Source organism: Paroedura picta, chromosome 11 (assembly GCF_049243985.1).
Source record: "Paroedura picta isolate Pp20150507F chromosome 11, Ppicta_v3.0, whole genome shotgun sequence".
In the NCBI taxonomy this organism is placed as follows: domain Eukaryota; kingdom Metazoa; phylum Chordata; class Lepidosauria; order Squamata; family Gekkonidae; genus Paroedura; species Paroedura picta.
The window spans coordinates 20,123,447-20,135,700 of NC_135379.1; the positions used below are offsets into that span (position 1 = coordinate 20,123,447).

General features: G+C 41.4%; 1 protein-coding gene across 7 annotated transcripts in view; it reads left to right on the top strand.

The window, feature by feature from the left end:
- The first annotated feature begins 498 nt into the window (after positions 1-498).
- AKAP9 (A-kinase anchoring protein 9) overlaps positions 499-12,254 on the top strand; it is a 105,899-nt gene continuing 94,143 nt past the window's right edge. For 6 of the 7 annotated variants that reach the window (XM_077303834.1, XM_077303839.1, XM_077303837.1 and 3 more), the window contains exon 1: positions 500-854. In XM_077303834.1, coding sequence (XP_077159949.1) covers positions 807-854 — 48 coding nt within the window. In that variant the 5' untranslated portion in view covers positions 500-806. Of the gene's footprint in view, positions 855-12,254 lie in introns of all 7 variants that reach the window. The other variant, XM_077303840.1, reaches the window with a different exon arrangement.

Genomic DNA, 12,254 nt, shown 5'->3' on the forward strand with positions numbered 1-12,254 from the left:
ACGATATATTTAAAAATCAGGATATAAGAACAATGCTCTGTGGTCCCCCTAAAAACAAGATAAACGGCCTACATGAAAGATTTGTTAATCTTATTCTTGGCATATCACTGTATGGATCTAGATTTCCTGAGGGTATTTAATCAGCTGTTCTTATTTCTGCAAGGCAAGCTACACTTCACCCAATTTCTCTCCTGTGCAGAAGCCATACAAGAGCCATGCCTGCCTTACTTTCACGAGGTACTTTTAGTTCCAGATAGGTTTGGAGCACACTTCAAAACAAAACAAAAACCTTTGAAGCCCTACTCCGTAGACGCGGCGATAATTAGTGGAAAGGAATGCCTTATGTGCTTAGAAGCGCTCCCAACTTTATTGTGACTTAGAGCCGACTTGTCGCCTCACCAAGCGTCGAGGCAGCCGCCGCCCCGTCTCCCTGCCCAACCAGCGCTGCTTGTGAGGGGGGAGCGGCGGCCAAGAGGGGCTCCTTTATCTTCCTGGCGGCGGGGGCGCCTGAGGCGGGACCCGGGCAAGCGCCGCGGTAGTCGCCGCAGGGCAGGCGGCGTAGCAAGAGGAGGAGAAGGAGGCGGCGGCGGCGGCGGCGGCGCGGACGTCACTTTCCCCGGCCGCATGTTTACGTGGAGATGAAGATGGCGGCGCCGGTGGGCCCGCCACGGAGTCTCTGCGCCTCGTAAGGCGAGGGAGGCGCCCGCGCGAGTCCCAGTCCGCCGCCCTTGGCCGCGCCTTGCCCCGGCGGGGCCCCCCGTTGAGCCTGGCGCTCGCTAACGCTGCGCTCTCTCCGCGCAGGGGCCATGGAGGACGAGGAGAGGCAGAAGAAGCTGGAGGCCGGCAAAGCCAAGGTAAGGGGCCCGGGGCGCTGCGGAGGGGGCCGGCCTGGACGGGGCAGCCGTCCCCGTTGTGGCGGCGGCGGCGGAGGAGGCGACGGTGAGCGCTCCGGAAGGGACGAGGACGGCGCGGGATAGGCGTGCCCTGGCAGCTCTCCCGTGCTGCGCTCTCTTTGTCTGACGCGCTCGCTTTGTGTGTTGCGCGGGGACAATCGGGGCCGTTCTTCGGCGCCTTCGGGAAAATGGATATTGTGATGCCGGTGTGGCGACGGCCTGCTCTTAGGGACAGGGAGAGAGGGACAGTGTGGCAATGTGATGGGCTTGTGACAGCTGTTGCTGGACAGAGGCAGCACATGCCTTGGAAATGCCACAGGTGCCAAGTGGGGTGCACAAGGCTGTGTCTTCTCTTGCTGAATAAATTAGTCCAGGAAAGCCGCAGATCTCACATGCGCATTGAACTGGAAGTTTCATGCACCAGAATACAAAGGGTATCAGGAATGCATTGTGTTCTCTCCCCCCCCCTTCACCCCAACCATCTTCTGCAAGTATCTCAGCGTGCAGAGTAATTTGCATTCCTTTTTTTTTCTTTGTAAGAAGTTGGTGATTAATTGTTAATTGTGAAGTTGTACCATGGCTCCATTTAGTTCTGCATTTGTTCCTTGAGATCTTTTCTAGCACCTGCCATCTGAGATCATTTTAACAGGAAATGTCCAGAAACTGTCACTGAGATCTCCGGAGTGTGACACTTTGTGGATTCCTCTCAGTCCTCTCTGAGGGACAACTAGATCCAGAGTTTGAAACCGGGATCTCATGCAAACAAAATCTGTGCTGTTTTGCAGGGTTTGCTCTTTCTCTGCAAACACAAAGGGTCTTCAAAGTGTGTGTGTAAATAATATAGTACCATAGAGCTAGTAGAGCTGTCTGCAAGCGAACCTGCCAATTACTCAGTGAAAGCCCCATCCTTGATGTGTTAGAGAGTGAACAACTTACCACACTTAACAGAATGGCTGGTAATATTAGAGGACTGAAGCAATTAGCCAATGAATTTTTATTTTATCTTCAGATGCGTTTGTACTTGCAATTGGATAGCAGTTAATTTATGCAATAAACATAAAGGTGTGCAGGTCTACAGGCGGAGCCTTTAGCATTCTTCTTTGGTGGGGACATTTATATGTTGTATTTCTGTAGAAACAAATCTTCAACCAGACTATTGCCTTCAGGTAGAGTTTTAGAAATGTTTGCCTCCTATGCATTCCAGAGAAAGCCCTTCAGGCGTAATTATTATGTATTTACAAAATGTATATCCTGCCCTTCCGCCCTCTCAAGGCAGTAGACAATTTTAAAAAATACATGATACAATCACATTTTGAATTCACCCGCAGCAACATAATGAAAGCAATAAAATCAGAGTAAGCATTGGCTAGGAAGGACGGAATCATTGAAGGAATACCAAACAAAACAGAAGAAAGTGGAAGACAGCAACAGAAGGGGATAGAAGAATCTCCCTGGAGAGAAAGTTCCAGAGCATGTCTGAGTGGAGCAAAAAGAGGAGAGATGAAAAATGGAAAGAAGTAGATGGAGAAACAAATGAATAAAAAAGAGTTGGAGGACTAAGATCATAACCATTTATATATAATCTAGTCTGCCCTTACTTAGACCTTCCTATCTTTTATTATTAATGCCTTCTGTATGGCACAGTATTCCTTTCATTTTCCCATCAGATAACCTTTGTCTGCTTCTTTCTGAGTCCTGCATCTTAAGCAGAACCTTTCTAAAGCAGCCTCTTTGATACGTCCACTGCCACCTGTCACTCTCTTGTTTTAGAAATGCTTGGGCCAGAAGCTGTGCATTATCAGAAGTTCCTGTCAACAGAAATCTATTGATACCAGAACTTGTAAAACATCGTACAGGGTTCTAATCCACAATTCTAAAAGCTCTGTGTAATTCTGTGTAAGAGTATGAATGACAAAGCCTTTCATGTGTATATGTGAGACGCTTGATGAATGGTACGCTGTTGGTCCTTTGTTAAAGAATCACTGCTGTTAAAGTGGCTTGGAGCCAAAGGTTCTTCCATTAGAGTTTAGACATCTGTGTTAATACCATAATTTTTCTACTTTAATTTCAGTAGTCCAATGGTATCTATACTTATGCTATTTTTGTGATTGCAGTAGAGTTGAATGGCAGTGATCATGATTTAGGGACCATTCTTGTCAATGAATCTCAATCTGCATCCCCAAGCAAGACTCTGGAGAGATGAAATATATATGTTTCCTAAACAAAATATGTGTATTTAAACTTCTGAAGTATAAAGAAAAGTTTGAGGGTTTGATATAAGAACTTGTACTAATCAAGAAACTACATTAATATATGTTAAATTGATCTTTCTCTGAGTGCCAACATGCACATAATTTTACTAAGCTGTTCTTTAAACTGAAGTAGAGAGCTTTAAAATAAATTCAGAGAAATTCTGTTAAATCTTCAGGGACTTGCCTCTGTTTTTCTCGTTTTCTGAGAATCAAGTGAATAAAGGTCTAAATGCATATGATGGTTAGACCTTTTTTACATTAAACAGGAGATATTTTGTGACTGATCATTATATTAATGATGGCCACTATTAATGAGTTCTTAATATGTTTGATAGTTTTGCTATATATTACGCATGTCTAGAAGAAAGCATGAAAGGTACCCTAAATAATGAGACTATTGGTGTCCAGGTTTAAGAAATAATGGCAAGTTTTGTTTTCTTAACAGAGCAGCAACTCTAAATATAGATTTAGACGTGATTCTACATGCCTGTATCACACTCCCCTTGGCAGCACTGCCACAGTTTGCATTGGTTGACATTACTTGCATATTAAGTGCTTACTGAAGATTTCCAAATGATTCCTGTATAAATATTCTAAAAGAATACAATGTTAGTCCTTTAGGGTGGCCACTGTGCAAGATGATTTCAACTTGTTCTTGGACATATTGGAGATTATCGGTGGGTACCTGTTCTTTGCTTCCTGTTCCTTTTCAGATCAATGAACAGCAGTTTTTAATTGCCGTATTTGGAGACTAAAAAGCTTGTCTCTCTGGGAAGGAATGTTATGGATTCATCCACCTGCTTTTTGGCGTTGCCATATTTTCTCTGTGTGATTTCCTCTCACTTGCCGTCCCCTGAACTATAACTGATTGTGCAGTCCTGTGTTTGTGTGATTGACATAATTCACTTCTCATGAATACAAGCCTATTTACATGTGATTTTGGACTGTGAGTCCAATAATATACATGGATAAGCTTGGAGCTTCATGCATGACCTGCACTATTATACCAATAAGAGTGGCTCTCATTAGGTGTCTTATAGCCCTTATCTTCTTCTCCGACTCACTTCTAAGATAACCGGTCAGAATTTCTCACCTCTCATGGTAATGCGTTAAATACTTCTTCTTATGAATGCTGCTATTACTTCTTATGGCTGCCTTAACAATTGAGTGCTTGATAAACCACTCTCCTCCTTTCAAGTCTAGATAGTCTTCTGCCTTCTCTTCGTTGCCACGTGTGTAGCAAAGATTGCTGATATCAGCTGGCTGCCTGCTTTCCTTTGTTCTTCATTCCCATGCAGAGGTGTGTCTCCTTTCCATGACTGTACTAATGCAGCTGCTGCTAACAGAGCAAGCTTTCAGCTGCAGTTATTTCTGTTATTCACCCTCCCTACTTTGCTGCAGAAGCAGTGAAATTCTAGGGAATGAAGGGACAGAATTTTAATTATCAAAGCTTATGCATATGTGTATATGGAGTTCACATATCCAAACAAAAGCCACTTGAGAAGAGGTGTAAGTGCTAATCTTATTTGTAGACACCTGAACAAAGAAAGGTACTTGCAAGTCCTGAAATGGTATTGGAGAATATTTACCTCTAATACAATATCTGAGGTTGTAATAGTGGCTCTTTTGTTATGGAAATCCAATGGGAAAAATACTATTTATCTGTACATTTTCCATAACTACAAAACAAACAAACAGAAAGACCAGGGAGGCATATTTCTTAAATGAGGAATACCTTATTTTTAGCTTTAAAAGCTGCTTGTGTGTTGTAAACTTGACAGTTTGTCATTGCTTATCTGAGTTCAAATGTTAAAGCTTTCTATGTGTTTGGGGAAATTATTCATTGTTCATAAGAATCTGCTGTTTACATAACTGTGGAATATGTTAACTGATCCATGGAAATTCTGTGTTTCTGAAGTAGCAAAATTTAACTTTTGGATCTCGATGATGACAGCTGAGTTCTTTGGAGTTTGATACTGCACTTTAAAATGCAAACCATGAACAGATGACTCCTACATACAAAGAATATGTTTGAAGATATATCCTCAAACAAACCTGCAACTTAGAGCTGAAAATCTCTTATTTTTTTCCAGTTGCTTAAGCTATCCGGTTCTATAAGAATTTTTTTTAGCACTCCTAGTTCATTCAAGACACTAATAATCTTGTTTTGTTTATGAACCACATTAGGCATTGTGTGCAGATTATTTTATGAGATATGTTTAGATTGCTGATCAAATAATGTTGTCTTCCTGACTTTATCTCACATCAGTTGCCTGGAAAAAAGGGTCCCCCCCCAATTTGTGTCCTAGTAATCTCTGAAAATATTGCATGTCCCAGATTTCACTAATGCATAGGTTTATTGCATTCAAGTTTACCTGGAGGAGAGACTCATGTAAACTACTTCACTTCTCCAATGAGGTATGTGTGTATATGCAGTAAATAAATAATAAATATTGCTGAAGATTGGGGGGGGGGAGAAATAAAAGGTGGGTAGATTGATAGGTGGGCTGGGGGAAGAAAAGGAAGCAGGGAAAATTGAGGATATGGGGCTGCCAGGGGGAAAGAAGAAATAGTACGGAGGGTGGGATAGAGGAGAAAGCAAGGTGCACGCTGCAAGTCTTTGTAGGTTCCCCACCACTGTGGCTAGCAATGCAAAGCCAGAATTTTCCCAGGTAGAGGCTGCTAAAGAGAGGGGAAAGAGGAAAAACTGAAGTCAGGGGATGCTGCTGGTGGGTGGGAAGGAAAGAGGGAACAGGAATGGGAATAATGAGGGTGGGAAAATGAGATGTTTCCCACAAATCCCTGCTTTCATTTTAGATCCTAATCAAGAAGCTTCCACGATACATTGTTTCTACTGCCCATAGCTATAAAGAGAAATTTTGTGTAATAATGGTTGTGTGCGGAGATGAAGAAACCCTGGATGACTCTCACTTCATCATGTTTAAACCTGCATCTCTTATTAGTATTAGTTTTGTGTGATGGGTGAGAGGAGGGAATCACACCTGTACGTAGTTTGCTATGATACCCTTTATGGGAAGAAGTAGGTATTGTTTGTTCCCATTGCTTTATGGGAAGAAACAAAACCGCGTGAAAACATAATTGTATTATAATCATAATCAAGACTGTAGTTCTGTGCTTGCCACTAAGGATGAAGTTTACTTGAACTCAGTGGGACTTCTTGATATGGAGAAGAAGAAGAAGAAGGAGGAGGAGAACAGTTGGTTCCTATATGCCGTTTTTTTTTGCCTTCCCTTTCCTCTCCCCACAACAGACACCCTGTGAGGTGGGTGAGGCTGAGAGAGCCCTGATATTACTGCTTGGTCAGAACAGTTTTATCAGTGCCATGGCGAGCCCAAGGTCACCCAGCTGGCTGCATGTGGGGGAGCGCAGAATCGAACCCGGCTTGCCAGATTAGAAGTCCACACTCCTAACCACTACACCAAACTGGCTCTCAACAAGATTGAGCTATAAGATTTAGATTAGAAAAATGAAAAACAATATAGTAATAGTTCATGATTCACTATATATAACAAGTCTAACAGCAAGATATATATACTGAACTACTGATGACTGCAGTTAATCTATGCAATTTTAGAACTGTGGTCTAGTGTGGGATATGTCCCTTTAAATTTTTTACTGTGTTTTTTTTCCAGCCTTGATTGATGTTTTTGCTTATAAAGCCACATGCTTGTAATCCTATTACATCTTTTCCGCAATCTCTTCTGTTCTCACAGCACTGGTTGTCAGAAGCCCAGCAATGGCAAGGGGGATTAAGCAAGTTGACTGGAGAAGGAAGAGCGTGTATGGAGGATGAGGGGGAAGAGCTTGTTAGCTGAGTGTTCTGGATAACATCACTGTTACTCTGTTTAGAGTGAAGATTTGTGATAAACTCATCCTATGTTATTTCTTGAAAAAATAAAAAGTGTAAGAAAAATGCTTTTTTTAGTGTTAACACAAAACTAACATGTTAAAGCCAAGAAATCCATCTATCTTCATCCCACAACACTATCATTCTAAACCAAAATTGTACTTCTTATCAATGTTACAATATTCTAAATCTTATTGCAATGAGTTGTACCCTATTCTCTGATCAGCGAAATGTGAAACTTGGAACAGAGGATGGCTTAGCACTTATCTGAGTGGAATGGTAGAACCCTGGGCCTCTGGACTCTATAGGCAGTGGCATAAGTGATAGGCAGGGCATTTCACCTGCATAAACAACACTTTCCTGTATAAGCCTTGTGGGAAGAAGTAGACTGCACAACCACACCTTTGCAGCCGACCTTAGAGCCAAGCCAGGTGACAGTAATAGAGATGCAGGGATTGGAGGAGTGCACCTCCTAAACCTAGCCTACCATAAGCTAGGAGGGTCAGGCTTGTTCTTCAGTTGCAGTGAGGCAGTTCAGGATGGAAGTCATCCATCTCTCAGATCTGCCTCATTATAAAATGGCTTTGGGCAAAGAAACGCGGAAATATTCCTATGTTTGTGGTATGTAATGACTGAGCATGCTACTCTTCCTGTACTTTTCCAGAACTGTGCACAAACTGCTACCAAAAGGCACTAAAAGTAGAGCTTTTTTTTTAACTACTCTCATCAGGTGCTTTTATAACTGGCACAGCAAGTACTCAAGGATATCATGTTCATATTTAACACTAACTCTGATTAATAAGCCAACTTCACATTCTGGCTTTAAATCCTGGTTTGAGGTACCTTCCTTAGCATAGATAGTTTGGTGACCTGCGTTCAAACAAGTGGGGGTAGCTGAATTAACCCGTGATTTTGTTTTAAGTTTGCAGTGCTATTGGTGTCATTCCAGAATCACAAACAAACCAAGATTTATTCATTAAAAGAATGAGCCTCATAAACCTCAGAACCTAGAAGAAGATTTAGAAAGTGACTTAATGTTCTGGATAAACTCTGACTTGTTATTTACCTTATTTGTTCTTAACATGTATTAGTCGCCTTTCTTCCTAACAGAACTTAAGTTTGCTTTTTTAAATTATGGCCAAACCACAATAAATTGCAGTTTATTCTCTTACAAACAAATCAGGATTAAACTGTGGTTTATAATCCTAGTTTCTTAACAAGAAAACAAGTGGTGCCCCTGGGATGCCCAGAACTGGAATCTCTGTAGTTTCCCCAGTTGTGTGAACACAAGGACTTTTGAAACTAATTTCCATCATGATCAAACCACAGGGTTGGAGCTTAAACAGTTCCGCAGGGCCTGCAAAAAGGAGCTCCTCCGCCAGGCATTTGGTTGAGACCAGGCACAACCAACAGCGAATGAAGGGCCCCCGCTCCCCCCTCTCCCCCCTCTCCCCCCCTTCCTCCCAGAACCCCACCGGAGCGCTCTGGACCTGTTGTGGTATTGCACTGTTGCATCGTTATACTATTTTATTATATTGTTATACTGTTATATTATTCTGTTATATTGTTACAATCACTGTTATTAATTACTGTATGTTTTTTAACGAAGACTGTTTCATGTATTGTTGATTAGTTTAATGTAAACCGCCCTGAGCCTTCGGGGAGGGCGGTATATAAATCTAAATAAATAAATAAATAAATAAAAAGTGAACCACTGAAATCAATTGTAGACAGATGTGAGATAATACACAGTTCAGTGATGTGGTCTGGAAGGAATTAAACATCTGTTCCCAATAAATCTTTCTCTGATCACTGAACTTTTTGTTAAATGCTGAGTTTACTACCAGGTTATATATCTTTAAACAGCCCCACGGCGCTCCGCGCCGCGGACTGAATAAAGGAGTAAGGGCTGTGTGGGAGGAGTTAGGGCGAAGCAGCTCCTGATTTGCCCCTCCGAGTGTCCATCCCGCCCCAAGCAGCCAATGGGGAGCCATGCGAGTCCTCCCTCAAAGTTCAAAATACACCTGGACAAAAGAGAAGAGATACTTTTTAATGAACCACTTTTCACTAACCAAAGGATTCCCAAAGCAGCTTACAAACATCCTTCCCTTCCTCTCCTCCCAACAGACACCCTGTATATTAGGTGGGGCTGAGAGATAGAATTGCTCTGTGAGAACCCCTGTAAGAGAACTATGACTAACCCAAGGCCACCCAGCTGTCTTCTACTCTATAACCCAGGGGTAGGCAAATTGTGGCCCTCTAGATGTCCATGGACTACAATTCCCATGAGCCCCTGCCAATATCCGCTGGCAGGGGTTCATGGGAATTGTAGTCCATGGACATCTGGAGGGCCGCAGTTTGACTACCCCTGCTTTAATCACTACACCATGCTGGCCATGTCACCTTCCTCTGCCTTCTTCTGACAGAAGCAAGGATGGAATACTATGGTTACATAGCAAGATATATTTTATTTATTTGTATGCTGAATAATTAGCTTTCAGTGAAGTAGAAGGCACTGCTGTTGGGGAAGCCACCTTGAACCACAAGGAAAGGCAGGATATAAATGTTTTAATAAGTAAATACAAAGCTCTTGGGTGCACATTAAATATCATGTGAATGTTTGACAAGCACTGTGGATTGTACTCAGATATTTCTTCTTTTGTTATAAACGTTCATATTACCCCTCTAGAGACTTCATATAATCTTGACTCTAGGAACTTTGTTGACATGCTTATTTTTGTGAAGTTTGATTCCTGCAGTGTTACCTTTGTGCCACTGTCTTTGCACAGTTCTGTTGAAGTAAAAAGTCAGTTTCCTTTCACATTTGCAATAATTGCTTTACATATTCAAAAATATGTCGTGCCAAGAAGCAGACAGCTGATGATGACGGGGATGTGAGATTAGAAAAGAGGGCTAATCATGGAGGGGGTGACAAGACGGGAGCAGAGAGCTGACGATATGGGGGCCGGGTGAGTAAAGAACTGGCTATGGGGATGGTGAGGTGAGAAGACATCCAAAGTTATGATGGGGAGAGGTGAGCAGAAAGCCAAAACAAAATAAAGGATGGAAAGACAATATAGCTTTAGCAGGAAGTAGCAGAAAAGGTGAAATGGGAAAGGGGATGAGATGGAGAAAGAAAGGGTGAGTAATTGGTGACAGAGGCTGCCTAGAACCTTTCTCAACCTTTTTACCATTGAGAACCCCCTGGAACATTCTTCAGGCTTTTAGAAAACCCGGAAATAGTATGATCCCGCAGAATATGATTGGGAAGTATAGCTGTGTAAATGCCCACTTGAGGCCTTTTCCCACACTCTCCAGGCCCATCATTGGCGATTTTCAGGCGGGAATTAACTCCCATTCCTTTGGGAAACCTTTCCAGGGCTGTCAAGAAACCCTGGTTGAGAAAGCCGGGCCTAAAGGGGGGAAAAGAACAAACAGGAGGGAAAGAAGTACGGCCACCGCACTGTTCCTGCACCCTCCCATGAGTCCCCACGGGTCTTCCACTTGTCGAATGATATTTTTTAAATTTTAAACTTGACTTTTTCCAGTCACCTCATGGTTAAGAAACATTATGGTTTGTTACTTGATTGACAAGCACTGCTTGGAGATTCCTGCAACCCTCGCTGGCGTTTCATGTGCTTGCAACTTTTATAATTAGCTCCTGTGTAGAAAACACAGGCGGTGTAGAGTGACTGTAGTTTCCTGTGTATTTCTGATTAAAGCAAACCTTATTTACCTAGTAAAATGTGATTAGACAACTAGTACATGGACTGGCTCTATTTTAATGATAACTATTAGGCTGTGTATTTTATTTTTTATTTGGGAAACAACTAAAGTGTTTTGCAAATGACTTAACATCATTTCTATGTTGTTTTTGCATCTAATCTCTATGTTCCCATCTTTCAGTTATTCCAGTATAAGTATTTATGTAGATGCTAGAGATGGGACTTTGTCTCTTCAAGAGTACCGGGTAAGATTTGTGCATATTGGAGATATTTGGGGGCTACATTATACATATCTCCAGTGTGTTATGTGCCCCTAAATCTAACCATAATTCTGCACTGCTATCAAAGTAGCCCTTGGTGTTACTAAAACAACTTTTAATTCTGGCCTTAAATCTTTTTTCAGGAAAACTGTATGTAAAGGTCTTCAATTTAATGAAATTCAACGAAGTGTACAAGTGCACGTTTGATACTGATACATTTTATCTTTTTATTATAATTAATAAATAACAGACCATCAACAGAAACAAAATTCACCGCAGCACAACTCTGTAGCTTCATAAACCATTTGAATCCTGTAGACAATGTCCATTTCATCTAGTACATTTCAACCGTTCATCATAATCTCAAGTCACACATTACAACACTGGTTCACATACCTTATAGTCTGAAAATTTCCTTAAGTAATTTGCCAAATCAAGCCAAATTATATTGAAATCCTCAATATTTTTCTCTCCTTGAATTACTTTAATGTTATTTGTTAACTTTTCCAACATCATAAACTGCCTAATTTTCTTTCGCCAATTATCTAATGAGATATTATATGCGTTTTTCCAGTTAGTAGCAATTAACATCTTGGCAGCTACAATCAGAAAGTTCACCAATATTTTCTGCTTACATTGAGCATTTTCATTGAGAAATAAATTGAGAAAAAACTGGACTGAAGGTTCCAATTTCACTTTTATAATTTTACTAATTTCCCCCAAAAATTTCACTGATACATTTTATCAATCTTTCTTTGGGTCATTTTGGCCTCTTTGGTAATAGAGAGGCATTTGATCAATTACCTGTTTTTCTTTCTTTCATATCTTCAGTGGAACATTCCTCCCTGTCACCTTGCTTCTTCCAGAGAGCCAAGAGCACAGTCTGGCACCATTTCAGTTTGCATACCTGTTTAGCATTTCCCACCGGGAGCTTATAAAACAGGACCTTAAGATCATGAAATGTCATTACCCCAAAACAAAAACAAAAAAACCACCCACACAGTCTGAAGAGTTCTGAAGAACTTGAAAGCTTGAGCACTGTTTTGACTGGTCCCAATAAAAGATGTTATATAGTTTTTGTTTTTGGATTATGCTTTGAACTAATATGGCTATATGCAACTTAACTAAAATTACTTTAATTTCACCTTCTGGCAAACAGTTGCACTCACACTGTGCATCTCTATCACTTGTTTTATGGGCTAGGCTAATCCAGATTATGTTTACTTACTGATTTACCAACCATACTTATCTGTCTA